General features: G+C 42.8%; 1 protein-coding gene across 1 annotated transcript in view; it reads right to left on the bottom strand.

Annotated features, from left to right (window-relative positions):
• LOC124270636 (U4/U6 small nuclear ribonucleoprotein Prp3-like) overlaps positions 1-15,709 on the bottom strand; it is a 33,893-nt gene that overhangs the window by 16,099 nt on the left and 2,085 nt on the right. The window contains 9 exon segments of the mRNA XM_046705676.1: positions 3,300-3,358; positions 3,914-4,015; positions 4,956-5,043; positions 5,962-6,059; positions 7,174-7,187; positions 8,448-8,481; positions 9,811-9,900; positions 11,994-12,110; positions 13,930-14,045. Coding sequence (XP_046561632.1) covers positions 3,300-3,358; positions 3,914-4,015; positions 4,956-5,043; positions 5,962-6,059; positions 7,174-7,187; positions 8,448-8,481; positions 9,811-9,900; positions 11,994-12,110; positions 13,930-14,045 — 718 coding nt within the window.

Raw genomic sequence — 15,709 nt, forward strand, 5'->3', positions numbered from 1 at the left:
AGAGCGGAAGGTCGCGGGTTCGATCCCCGGCCACGTCATACCAAAAGACGTTAAAATATTGTACTTGTTGTTCCCTGCCTGGCACTCGGCATTAATGGGTACAACAAGGACTGGTCGGTTCGGAGTCAGTATAATGTGTCTGAGTGGGGTATTCATGCTTCACTGCGGCATGGTATCTCAGTGGGCTAGAACTATAAAACAAGCTTCAGTCTGGGCTAGTACAAGCAGCCGCACATATTAATATAGATCATTTGTAATGCGCTTGACTCCACAACACTAGGCCATGCTCTAAGTGCAAACACAAGACAGTCAGTAGCGAAGAAAAAGAAATGTCTTTAGGTGCGATTTGAAACTTGAGAGAGTTGGAGCAGATTTGATGTCTGTAGGGAGAGAGTTCCACAGGCAAGCAGCTGAATGTTTGAAGGATCTATGTCCAAAAGTTTTGAGCTTATATGGAGGCACAAGAAGAAGTGATTGATCGGCAGATCTGAGATTCCTCGGTGGGAAATAGGGTGAGACAAGGGCTTGGAGATAGAGTGGAGCAGTTCCATTTAGTAATTGGTAAGTTAGAGTTAATATCTTAAACTTTCCCTAATTCTCGACCAGTGGAGAGACTTCAATGCAGGCTGGATATGACCTGATAGTTTTGTGCGCGTGATAATCCTGGCAGCGGTGTTCTGCAGTTTCTGCAGTCTGTGCAGTTGGTCACTGGTAATACCAATCAAGAGACTATTGCAGTAGTCTAACCGCGACAATACTAGTGATCTCATCAGTGTGGCAGTGGTGTTTCTAGTAAGGAGGTGACGGGTAGAACCAATGTTCCTGAAGTGGTGGTGGCAGATCTTTGATACACATACACACGCATGCACGTCCTCATATGAGCTCAATATTCTCAAGCACGACGTTAAACCCAATTTCCCCTCACCTCACCTCTAAACTTTGATGGGTAGTATATGATACAGGTCAACCTCTCTCAAGTAGTCTACACTGTTTGCTTCACTGTTGAAAAGTCTACTCAGTCAAGCAGAATATGCTTGATGGTGAACCCATAACCACGAGTTCATGTGTGGAATAACAGAGCAATGATCATACAATCAAATAATAGTGAGTGAGTGACATTAGTTTTACGCCGCACACAGCAATATTCCAGCTATATGGAGGCGGTCTGTAAATAATCAAGTCTGGACCAGACAATCCAGGGATCAACAGCACAAACATCATTCTGCGCAATTGGGAACCGATGACATGTGTCAACCAAGTCAGCGAGCCTGACCACCCGATCCAGTTAGTCTCCTCTTACGACAAACATGTGTTACTGAAGATCAATTCTAATGCGGATCTTCATAAGTCCAATCAAATACTAGGAAGATCCTGGCACAATAAAGGGAGGTTACTCCACAGAAGGATCTGAAGGCCTCTGAAAAGGATCCCGAGGAAAATGGAAACACAGGTTACCATAACGCAAGAAGGATTTACGTTAGACAGGGTTGGGAAAACAGAAACATAACAACATTTGAACAGACCTGCTTTTTGTCTGTATTCTGCCTCGAATCCTGTGTGTTCTTATGGGTGAGTTTCTAGTTTAACACTGCACTCAGTGATATCTAAACTCTGTGACAGTGGCTAGTAAATTTAGACAATTGGATCAACTAATCCAGTGATTGATATCATCAGCACCTTTGAAAGACTTAGGGATGTACTTGCGATCCCCACAGAGGGGTGTACTTGCGATCCCCACAGAGGAACATACTGACGATACCAACAGAGAAGTGTACTTACGATACCCACAGAGGGTTGTACTTAAGATTCCAACAGAAGAACATACTGACGTTACCAACAGAGAAGTGTACTTACAATACCAACAGAGGAGTGTACTTACGATCCCCACAGAGAAGTGTACATACGATACCCACAGGGAAGTGTCCTTACGATCCCCAGAGAGGAGCGTACTTACGATCCCCACAGAGAAGCGTACATACGATACCCACAGGGAAGTGTACTTACGATCCCCAGAGAGGAGCGTACATACGATACCAAAAGGGAAGTGTACTTACGATCCCCAGAGAGGAGTGTACTAACGTTCCCTACATAATAGCGTACTTATGATCCCCACAGAGGAGTGTACTTAAGATACCCACAGAGGAGCGTACTAACGATACCCACAGAGAAGTGTACTTACGATACCCACAGGAGAGTACTTACGATACCCAGAGGAGTGTACTTACGACACCCACAGAGGAGTGTACTTACGATACCCACAGAGGAGTGTACTTTTGATACCCACTGAGGAGTGTACTTACAATACCCACATAGGAGTGTACTTACGATCCCAACATGATAGTCTACTTATAACACCCACAGAGAAGTGTACTTACGAATGCCCACAGAGGAGTGTACTAACGATACCCACAGAGAAGTGTACTTACAATGCCCACCGAGGAGTGTACTTACGATACCCACAGAGAAGTGTACTAACGATACCCACAGAGTAGCGTACTTATGATACCCACAGAGGAGTGTACTTACAATCCCAACATAATAATGTACTTATGATACCCGCAGAGAAGTGTACTTACGATACCCACAGAGGAGCGTACATACCATACAAACAGAGGAGTGTACTAATGATCCCCACAGAGGAGTGTACTTGTGATCTCCACAGAGAAGTGTACTTACGATACCCACAGGGAAGTGTACTTACAATACCCACATAGGAGTGTACTTACAATCCCAAGATGATAGTCTACTTATAACATCCACAGAGAAGTGTACTTACGATGCCCACAGAGAAGTGTACTAACGATACCCATAGAGGAGTGTACTTACGATCCCAACATAATAGTGTACTTATGATACCCACAGAAGTGTACTTACGATACCCACAGAGGAGTGTACTTACGATCCCAACATAATAGTGTACTTATGATACCCGCACAGAAGTGTACTTACGATACCCACAGAGAAGTGTACTTACGATACCCACAGAGGAGTGTACTTACGATCCCAACATAATAGTGTACTTATGATACCCGCACAGAAGTGTACTTACGATACCCACAGAGGAGCATACATACCATACAAACAGAGGAGTGTACTAATGATCTCCACAGAGAAGTGTACTTACGATACCCACAGGGAGGTGTACTTACGATCCCAACATTATAGTGTACTTACGATACCCACAGAGGAGTGTACTTAACATACCAACAAAGGAGTGTACTTGTGATCTCCACAGGGAAGTGTACTTACGATCCCCACATAATAGCGTACTTACAATCCCCACAGAGGAGTATACTTACGATTCCTTGATGGTGATGAAGTAGTCCCACCACTCAATGTCCGGGGTGTCTCCCTCTTTCTGAAACACACACCACACAAAACTGAACCATACTTCCAAGTTGGATATATCAAGTGTGATCTTCACAATCACAACAGCAACTTGTTCAAACATTTCCTCCAAACACGTTCTCAATCTCAAGGTGGCTCCCTTCTACTACTATTGCTGAGAAGATACAACTACTGGACTAAGGCTGTGTATTTGCAAATAAATTGTATTGCAATATATTGCGATTCAGGTACCCGTATTGCGATACATATTGCAAGATTTTGGGAACTTAAAGTGTTTGACAGTGAGTGACACTTTTTGTGTACATCAATGCCATTTCTATTTTATAGTCCCTACACTTATGTTATGGTTCTGATAACAACAGTCTCAAAATTAGGTTGCAGTCATGGTTCTATTTTAATGTTTACAGCATTGGGTAGATAAGTTAAACTATAAAGATAACATGAAAACTTCACATATGTTCTTTACCCAAAATACCGGTTCTCATAAAAAAATATTGCAATATGTATCGTTTGAAAAGCATATTACGATATACCGGTATACCATGGAGTCCTACAATGTACTCACTATCTCTTTCTTGGGCACTATTGTTGCCAGCTTGGCGGCAGATGCTATACCAGTCTTCTTAGCTGCCGAGGCGATTTCATTCTGCAGCCGATCCAGCTGGGCCTGAGGAAGATATCATCAGATACGGTGACATGAAGTTGTACATGGAAGTCACATCTGTTTAGCAGCTACATGTGGACAGTGGCTTCAACAAATCCTCCACACTGAAAACTGTCACTTCACTCACACACAATGAGTGAGTCAGTTTGGTTTTACGACGCTTTTAGCAATATTCCAGCAACATCACGGCAGGGGACACAAGAAATGGGCTTCACACACTGTACTCTTGTTGGGAATCGAACTCGGGTCTTTGGTGTGACGAGCAAACGCTTTAACCTCTAGGCTACCCCACTGCCCCCACACACAATGACAACACTATAGCCTTATATATTCTTTCTGTTTTCTTTTTTGTTTAACAGCAATATTCCAGCTATATGTCATAACGGCCGCGGTCAGTAAATAATCCAGTGATGAAAATCATGACCATCGGTCTACACAATACATCGAGATACAATGACATGTGTCAACCAAGCCAGTGAGTCTGACCCTCCAAACCGATGAGGAATTCAGTCTTGTAAGACTAGTCCAGGGGACTATAGGAACATATTCCCAGCATAACAAAATAGACCTGGTTTTCTGACAGCATTATTCTGGTCCAGTTTATAGCCAGGATTTAACAGAAACCCTCAACTGCTACTGGTCAATAAGGACTTGCATTAGAATTCATAACACTTTAGTTGCCGTAGGCTGACCATTATTATGAATTTCAAAGAGTTTTTTTTACAACCACACAGCAGTTTGATTTGTTTGAGTGACTTTCTAGAAGTTGGTGGAATGATCAATTTTTTTATTTTCACAATAGCGACGTTTTCTACCGAAACATCACTATTGTAAAAATAAAGAAGTTGATCATCCAGAAAGTTTTGCCATCTCCACAGCTGTTTGAATTATTGAATCACTGAATGTAAGATTCCTTGATGAAACATGAACCCCACAAACTTACCTTGGTTCTGAGCCTCTGTGCCAGTGACTCGAACTTTCCCTTGTCATGGAACTTGAAGGATCTCTTCTGTCTAGTTGCTCCTTTACCACTGTAGCATAGAGTGAGTGAGTGAGTTTAGTTTTATGCCACTTTTAGCAATAGTCCAGCAATATCATGGCGAGGGACACCAGAAATGAGTGAGTGAGTGGGTGAGCGAGCAAGCAAGCATTATGTACCCTTTCAACATTATTCCGAGAGGGGGGAGGGGGAAGTGGCATTATTCCACTTATGTAACAGTGTGTCAGCTTATGTGGGTGAAAATTTGAAAAAATAATGCAGGTCACACACACAATTTACTTTGATGAGACCAATGGGTGAAAGTTTGGGGCTCACAAACCCCTAATACAGTCCAGGCAACCAACATTCATTCAAGTTTTAGGACACAAGTGACGGAACTCTGCACTATTAACTGCAGCAAAAACCCAAAATGGTACAGACATTTCAAAGGACTGACAACGGTTCAGTTGGGCTACAAAGATGCATGTCATGTAGGGTAAATCTGGTGAGGTGAGGTGAAATTGGGTTTAACGTCTTGCTTGAGAATATTTCGCTCATATGACAACGTGCATGCGTGTGTATGTGTATGTGCGGCTGCTTGTACTAGCCCAGACTGAAGCTGGTTTTATAGTGCTAGCTCACTGAGATACCATGCCGCAGTGAAGCATGAATACCCCACTCAGACACATTATACTGACTCCGAGCCGACCAGTCCTTGTTGTACCCATTAATGCCAAGCGCCAGGCAGGGACCAACAAGTACCATATTTTAACGTCTTTTGGTATGACGCGGCCGGCGATCGAACCCGCGACCTTCCCCTCTCCGGGCGGCCGTTCTAACCACTACACCATAGAGGCGGTTGGGTAAATCTGGACACTGCAGACTGGTTGCAATAAGGATGGTAACAAAGGCGTCACCTGCTGGAGGCTTGAACGATGCAGTAGATAGGGAGATAACCCATGTGACTCACCCAACTCGGGGGTCGAAGAACCTGCTGTCACTGATCTCCTCTGGTGGTTTGTCTATCAGACCCTTGAACTGTTCCCGACGCTTGGCTCGGATGTTGGCCTGAAAGGAGAAGCATCTGCATTAACTGTTCCCATGGAGACAGCATAATACACAACTAACTGTCAACAACTTCCTGACAGCTGTTGTATGCTGGGAATGTATGGACGGGGTAAGGTGAATCAACAAAAAAACTAAGGCATACCAAGGGATTAACTCTGCAGAGCACCTCCTTTCACCATCCTTGATAATCTCCAGGGTATACGTTACGATAAATCTCCACTATACCCTGGATGCATCTACGGCTCGGTCTGATAATTTTATTACCTCCCTTCAGCCCATTCAGGGTATAGTGGAGATTTATCATAATGTATACCCTGGAGGTTATCGAGGATGGACTTTCACTGGACTAGTTTGTTACTGTTTAGATGAGCACCCTTTCAATAATGAAATGTTTGATATCATGACCAACGTCCCTTGCCACTTATCCCTAACGGCAAACAAAGGTTCCTTCATATCAATACACATCTCATCAAATCAATTCACATTACTGTTTTGTAAGTCAAATTTAAACCAAATATATTATCTTGTTCTTAAAAATAACAGAGGGCTAAAGCATAGTCCATACGGTCCATATGTGTCACCACAATCCCTAAGCATCGTAATTGTCATGAACAAGTTGACCCAATATTGTTCTCCTTTTCTGAAAAACATGAGTGAGTGAGTGAGTTTAGTTTTACGCCGCACTCAGCAATATTCCAGCTATATGGCGGCGGTCTGTAAATAATCGAGTCTGGACCAGACAATCCAGTGATCAACAGCATGAGCATCGATCTGCGCAATTGGGAACCGATGACATGTGTCAACCAAGCAAGCGAGCCTGACTACCCGATCCTTGAGAGCTTTTGTTACTGGTCCTCAATCAACGGATTCTTTGATGGAATTACTTCCCCTAGTTTTCTGAGAAAATCAAAGATGGCTGTGGGGAAAGGGTGATATTTCAAAAGATTTTATAAAACAACTTTCAAGAAATATTAACTGCACTTCACGTAAGGGAGGCGTGGATATTTGCTCTCCAAGTTACTAACAAAGTCATAATTTTACTTAATGGCATTCTTTTTCTTGGATAAAGTGAGGAGATCATTGTAGCAAAAATGAAATCTTTCCTTCCACTTACCCTGTGAGAGCAATCTGTTTACTGAAAAAGAAAGAAACTCACAGGGATTAGACACAGTTACTTCCCTTGAATCTCTGTCACATGTCAGGATTCAGTTTTGAGAAGTGGACAACAAACTGCTGCTTGTTTTCCTTTAAGAACATAGCTGAGACACCATGCTGCAGTCTTACATATTGCCCAAGTCGGACAGAGTAAACTGACTCCCAGTCTCCTTGTTATATATCTTTGCTGCCACGAGCCAGGCTAGGTAACAAAAAGTACCTTCTCCCAAGATGTCTATTTGTGTAGTCCTACTCACAGGCCAGACTGAGTATTTCTTCCCACAGAGGTTACTCTGTCAATATCTTCCTACAGGGACAGACACTGTTCTAACACAGCCCCTTTCTGTGCACTACAGCTCAGGATCCTGTGATTGGTTGCAATCAGATTTAGTTGTGCAATCAGCTAAGATTGTTTCAAAAGTGATAATTCACAAGGCCTCGGTTATTTCCATATGCTTCGGGAAAACTAGAACCTCTTTCCCCCGCTGGTGCACTAAAGGTTTCTTATAACAAAACTCAGTCATGTAAATGGCGATCAATAGCTCTCAATCATTTCGCTGAGCAACGGACAAGCTCAGCCATTAAATGTCATGTGTGTCACATCAACACACGCTCCTGGCAGAGGAGGGATATTTTGTGACCCAACATTTGCTTGTATTAGTCAAGTTGATGTAACACGGTTCTGATTGGACAGAAAGAAGGGAGATAATTCGTAATTGCATTTAATGTTCGCTAAGGATTTTATTAATGACGCTTAACCAATTAGGGATTTTTCGATGAACCGATCGTTGTAGTAAACTAATCATCAATTATAAGATTTTAACCAGATTCCCAACACTAGCTACTACAATAGCCTGAATCTGTGAGTCATTTAAAGAGAATGGCCAGACTGAGGCTGACTGAGTGAAGTCTCAATCTGTTAGATATCCAGCAATATAATCGGCGGGGACACGGACTGACTGAGGGACAGACACTTTCTAACACAGCTACTATATGGTACACTCAACCTTTAACGGCTCTTATCCCAGTGACAGGGCAGTCTCGCTTGAACACCACTAGGCTAGCCTGAATCACCGAGTCATTTAACAACCAAGTGCAATACAGAGCTCCTAACTATACAGTGGTACTCACAGGCCGGGACGGACTGACTGAGGCCGTGTGAGTCTTCAGAATCTGTGAGTCTCAACTATACTGCCTGTATCTGTGCCTGTAGTTCCAAGAGTCTGCCTCAGCTTTGTCCATGGCCATTCATGAGACCAGCTGTACCCTACAGAGAGAGACACATAGATGAAGTACAGCTCACACAATACATTTCATCTCATAATGACATTAGTCAAACTAGCTGCATTATGGTCTTATCTCGGTAGCTAGTGTTTGTATCGCCTCCCCGGCAAAATTGTTTGGATATTATGGTTTATCATGGCTACAGATAACATCAGGCAAAGTGTCAAAATCAATTGGCACGACATAATATAAGATTTCAAGCGCATCGTACCCACATAAATACCTTTGTATCGCCTAACATTAAATTTCCGTATGTATCGTGAAATGGAAAATCTATTTCGGATAAATACTTGTCAAGTTTCTTTGCTGAAACACGATTTGACACGGAGGCATGTAGCCCACATCAACAGAACACTTACTGGCAGAGCATAACTGGATGGAGGCATGTGGCCCTCATCAACAGAACACTTACCAGAGCATAACTGGATGGAGGCATGTGGCCCACATCAACAGAACACTTACCAGAGCAGGGTTGGCTGGGGGCAAGTGGCCCCTCATCACCAGAGAACACTTACCAGAACAGGGTTGGCTGGGGGCATGTGGCCCACATCAACAGAACACTTACCAGAGCAGGGTTGGCTGGGGGCATGTGGCCCTCATCAACAGAACACTTACCAGAGCAGGGTTGGCTGGGGCATGTGGCCCACATCAACAGAACACTTACCAGAGCATAACTGGATGGAGGCATGTGGCCCTCATCAACAAAACACTTACCAGAGCATAACTGGATGTAGGCATGTGGCCCCTCATCAACAGAACACTTACCAGAGCAGGGTTGGCTGGGGCATGTGGCCCTCATCAACAGAACACTTACCAGAGCATAACTGGATGGAGGCATGTGTCCCACATCAACAGAACACTTACCAGAGCAGGGTTGGCTGGGGGCATGTGGCCCTCATCAACAGAACACTTACCAGAGCAGGGTTGGCTGGGGGCATGTGGCCCACATCAACAGAACACTTACCAGAGCAGGGTTGGCTGGGGGCATGTGGCCCTCATCAACAGAACACTTACCAGAGCAGGGTTGGCTGGGGGCATGTGGCCCACATCAACAGAACACTTACCAGAGCAGGGTTGGCTGGGGGCATGTGGCCCTCATCAACAGAACACTTAGCAGAGCATAACTGGATGTAGGCATGTGGCCCTCATCAACAGAACACTTACCAGAGCAGGGTTGGCTGGGGCAAGTGGGCTCATCAACAGAACACTTAGCAGAGCATAACTGGATGTAGGCATGTGGCCCTCATCAACAGAACACTTACCAGAGCAGGGTTGGCTGGGGGCATGTGGCCCTCATCAACAGAACACTTACCAGAGCAGGGTTGGCTGGGGGCATCGTTGCCTGGATCTGTGCTTTCCTCTCTTGAATCATCTTCTGGGCATTCATCATCATGTCTTTGATCTGTGTGACAGAGTTGGAAATCTGTATTCTGCATTAAACTAGCAGGTAGGCTTCTGGTAGGAATGTTGAAACAGTTACATTATGGGTGGAATTTTACTATCAGTCTCCATCATGATACATGCAAGAATCATCAGGAACATGGCATGTAACATGACATCCCCTGCACCTTCTCTTGATGAAGCTTTATGTGAAGGTCACTTCAAAATCGATTGATGTCAGAATATGAAGAAAATCCAGTCAACGGTTCTTGAGGTATCTCGACTGACAAGCTTAACATGCAGCTTAACATACTGAAATCTTCAAAGTGTAAGCCATGACCTTGAAAAATAAGGTGAGGGTCACCGAATCGACTGGGCCCCTCGCCTTCCCTAGATAAAGCTTGGTGTTGTATATGAAGAAAATCTAGTGAACGGTTCTTGAGATATCTCAAGCTGACAAGGGTAAAACATTAAAAGTCCCCTTATGACCTTAAAATGAAGGTCAAAGTCACCAAACCTGACTGGGACCTTTCTTTTACTGTGATGAACCTAGGTACCAAATATGAAAAGAATCCAGTCAACGGTTCTTAAGATATTGCAATTCGTGCAAACGGACGGACGAACAGAGCCTAATACTATATCCCCTGCTTCGCACTAATCGCGCGGTGGGGGATAAAAACTAGTTGCACCAGCCAATTTCAGTTGCACTGCTTTTATTGCAATATGTAGATGCAATTATTTAGATGTTTTATTCAGTAGTTTACCCACTCTAAAATTGACTTGCACCTTGTGCAAGTTAAGACTAATAACTAGGTTGCACTTTGTAATATTGGGTTGCACCAGTGGCAAGTAACAAAGCACTAAATCGAGCCCTGCATATAGTCAAAGTTTATTTGAAGGGTAATTTACACTGAACAGTTTATGAATCATGATAGATCATCTTATTCCATTTGGGTCAACATCTGATGTTGATGTTATTTATGACCTCGCTTTGTTTGTTACTGTAACACTTAACAGATATCAGACACCTATGCTTGACGCCAGACACCTGTCTATGCTTGTCACCAGACACTTATGTATTCATGACGCCAGACACTTATGTATTCATGACGCCAGACACTTATGTATTCATGACGCCAGACACTTATGTATTCATGACGCCAGACACTTATGTATTCATGACGCCAGACACTTATGTATTCATGACGCCAGACACTTATGTATTCATGACGCCAGACACTTATGTATTCATGACGCCAGACACTTATGTATTCATGACGCCAGACACTTATGCATTCATGACGCCAGACACTTATGTATTCATGCTAATGTATTCATGACGCCAGACACTAATGTATTCATGACGCCAGACACTTATGTATTCATGACGCCAGACACCTGCCTTTGCTGGTCACCAGACACCTATGTATGCAAGTCATCAGACACCTATGTTCATGCCGACACCAGACACCTATGTATCAGACACCTATGTTCACATGACACCAAGACACCTATGTATTCATGATGTCAGACACCCTTTGTTTACATGACCCCAGACACCTATGTATTCATGTCAGACACCTATGTTCACATGACACCAGACACCTATGTATGCATGACACCAGACACCTATGTATGCATGATGTCAGACACCTACGTGCATCGACACCAGACACCTATATACGCATGATGCCAGTCACCTATGTATGCATGATGCCAGACACCTATGTATGCATGACACCAGACACCTATGTACATAATGCCAGACACCTATGTATGCATGACACCAGACACCTATGTATGCATGACACCAGACACCTATGTACACATAATGCCAGACACCTATGTACGCATGACGCCAGACACCTATGTACACATAATGCCAGACACCTATGTATGCATGACACAAGACACCTAAGCACGCATGACACCAGACACCTATGCACGCATGACGCCAGACACCTATGCACGCATGACATATGTACATAATGCCAGACACCTATGTATGCATGACACCAGACACCTATCTACGCATGACACCAGACACCTATCTACGCATCACACCAGACACCTATGTACGCATCACACCAGACACCTATGCATGCATGTACCCACTTTATCTGCCGTCAGCTGACCAGGACTTGGCTGGCCAGGGCCAGGAATCACACTTGCTGTGTCGTCAGCAAACCGTCTCTTCTTCACTCGCTCCGTACCTTCCTCCTTCTCATCATCCTGTAACCATGGCAACATATCAGATCACTCTTGAGATAACACAAAATAAAAACAATCCTTATCAGTGGAAGAGACAAATTATTCATTGTTTAAATTATTGTTGACAGTGTAGTTGACTGTCATCTTGAATGATGATATTTTGTGATCGCAGATACAGACAAGGGATGCTGGGTATGCTCCAGTTATTTCAAACATCATCCTGGGCCTAGATTTTCGAAGCTCTCTTAGAGCTAAGATAGTCGTAAGATGATGTTAGGGTATGGCACCTACTTTACTATCTTAGCTAAGAGAGCTTAAAATCTAGGCCCTGACATTTAAAACATTGGAAGTTTCTATAAGTGATCAGGGTCCTGCTTCAAAAACGTCGTTACATGACTGTTATAAGTATATGCTGAAGTACTGAGTTACGACTATCGCAAGAATATGCTGAAGTAATGGAGTTACGACAGTCGTATGTCTATGCTGAAGTAATGAAGTTACAACTTGTATGTATATGCTGAAGTAATGGAGTTACGACATCGCAAAGTCTATGCTGAAGTAATGGAGTTACGACAGTCGTAAGTATATGCTGAAATACTGGAGTCACGACTGGCGTAAGTCTATGCTGAAGCAATGAAGTTACGACTCGTAAGTATATGCTGAAGTAATGGAAGTATGACTGTCGGAAGTCTATGCTGAAGTACTGAAGTTAGGACTAGCATAAGTCCATAATGAAGTACTGGCGTTACGACAGTCAAAGTGCTTCGTGAGACTCAACCCTGGCTTAGCAGTACAACCGTAGCTCATTTTGTGACTTGTCTTCATTCCAAACAACTACACATAACTACCACGCAAAAAGCTTTCAGGGAGCCATACATCCACGTAGCACTTGTATGCTATCTTGTGATCTCACATAACAAATCTCCAATATACAATGAAGAAACATCAATGCCTTAATCAGTGTTCACCCTTTTCAATGGGACCTTCAGTACTCAAGACTATACATCAGAGACACTACATACAGTCATGTAATGAGGAAATTAAATACTGACTATTTGGCATATCTGCTTGCTGATCCACAAAACGTTTATAGCGCTATGGCATTCTTAAGCCAATGATAAACTAAACTGGTTGCAATGTTACGGATGCTTTGTGAATCAGGACTAGGGGTGGGTATTGCAGAGAATATTCATATTGCGATATATTGCAATGCGAAAGCATATATTGTGATATGTATTGCAATATATTGCAAGAAGTTTTTTTTAAACAAAAAACTACTTATGATCGAGTTAAAACACAACAAAATCACTAAGCTTGATTAAGCTTAAATAAAAACTTGTAATCATGAGGAAACAAGGACTAGAACGATTTAACATCAACACAGTGGTTACCAGTTTGAACTTGTTTCTCCACTCTCAAAAAAGCCCTGAGATTTAAAACATTCAGATCCAAAACTTTGCGAAACATTTGAACCAACTTCAAACACAACTTCAAACCGAACTTAACTTCCAGATTTCCAAGTGTTACGATGTTTTCCGAATGCATGTCGAAATACCGGTTTTTGATTGCAATACGTATCGATTTCATGTCTGAACCGGTAAATACCAGTAAACTGGTTATATTGCGCAGCCCTAATCAGGACCCTGGTTCTCTTCTTACATTGCCTGTTTTAAAACAAGACCATGTACACTGAAAACTGTGAAAAATAGAGAAAAACTCCATGTCCCACAGCAATATATTTTTTTAAATGGGCTATCGAGAACAATTCATAACATGATCAACGATAAAATTCTAACTGACAGTTCAAAAGAGCTGGACAAATTCAGTTCCCCATACTAACCTTTCTCTTCTTGGTGCGGCCATGTTTGTTGCTGGACCTGTAGTCTTCCCACACGCTGAACACTTTGTCCACAAACTTGCTGGCTTGACCGGTGTCCAGCATGGCTGTCAGCTTGTCTGGAAACAACATGTACTGCATCAACAACAACAACTAAATATTGTCGGAACCTTCAGTGCTTCAGCCAGGATTTTTTGGAGTGTTGCCAATTGGCACCTTAACCACTAAAATGAGTGCCAATGGAGTTGAGACTTTTACCATTCATCGTAACCATGGTATAGAAGACCAGTGGATTATATTAAATGTTGTGCCAATGGGTACGCTCTAGCATTGAAAACAAGAAGACGAAGTCATCAATATCCCCCTCAATAGCAAAATACTCTTCATGATTATGTCTACGAGTTATGATTATGTCAAATATTTAGGTGTGTATATAGAAAAGTGGAAGGAGAGTATTGAAAGGTCTTTAAAGTTCTGCTCCAGAAAATAGCACTATCACCAATTCCAGTCAAAGTATAACTTGTTGCCATGGAAAAGCCAACATATTTTATTCAGAATTCCAAAACTACCAAAAGGGACCAGTACACAACCAGATATATGCATGTGCCAAGTTTGGTGAAGAAACATTGAACGGTTTTAGAGTTCTGATCCGGGAAAAGAGCACTACCACTAATTTCTGTTTTAGTCAAGCTTGTTGCCATGGAAATGCCTAAATATATTATTCAGAAATCCAGAACTACCAAAAGGCACCAGTACACCGCCAGACCAATCTATGTGCCAAGTTTGGTGAAGAAATAATGAACGGTTTTAGAGTTTTGCTCCGGAAAAGAGGACTACCACCAATTTCAGTCTAAGTCAAGCTTGCCATGGAAACGCTAAAAATATGTTATTCAGAATTCCAAAACTACCAAAAGGCTCCAGTACACCACCAGATCTATCTATGTGCCAAGTCTGGTGAAGAAATAGAGAACGGTTTTAGAGTTCTGCTCCGGAAAAGACAAAAGTGCACGGACGGACGGACGGACGAGTCCATTTTAATACCCCCCACAAAACGGTTGCGAGGGATAACAAGTGCCACTGCATATTTGTTAGTGTCAATGGCACAATGGTGCTTGCCTGGCTGAAGCACTGAACCTTCTCTTCAGCATTTATCTATTTCAATCTGATGATGATGATGATGATGATTAGTGGGTGTGGCATGTAACATGTAGGCTTGACATGTAACAGTAGACATGGCATGTAAGCAGTAGGCTTGACATGTAACCAGTAGACGTGGCACGCAACCAGTAGGCATAGCATGTAAGCAGTAGGCTTTGTAACCAGTAGGCATGCATGTAAGCAGAATGGTTTACATGTAACCAGTAGACGAGACATCCAACCAGTAATATTCAGTATGTTGCAAAAATAAACAACTCAGTACTGTACAAGCTGTATGAAGGATGCCAATCTGGGTGAGAGAATTAAGTTTTACTAGTATTGACCGTTCGAAATGCATGATAACTGACTGACTGAGTTTAGGTTTATGCCGCAAAACTAAACAACTCCAGTACTGTACACCAAGCTGGGCTTAAAGGATGCCAATCTGGGTGAGTGAGTTCAGTTTTACTAGTATTGACTAGTTACGATATGCGTGATAAGAATAATGAAGCTCATGTACATAAAGTAATCACCAAACCTAACCGTACCCTCATATTTCACTCATAAAAGTAATAAGTGGGGGTCCTGTAGACCTGTAATTTTGTTAGTCAAAGTAAAACCCTGGGAATACCTATTCTAACCTGCA

This window comes from Haliotis rubra, unplaced genomic scaffold (assembly GCF_003918875.1).
Source record: "Haliotis rubra isolate DU_JTF1 unplaced genomic scaffold, ASM391887v1 Scf1530, whole genome shotgun sequence".
NCBI classification, from domain to species: Eukaryota; Metazoa; Mollusca; class Gastropoda; order Lepetellida; family Haliotidae; genus Haliotis; species Haliotis rubra.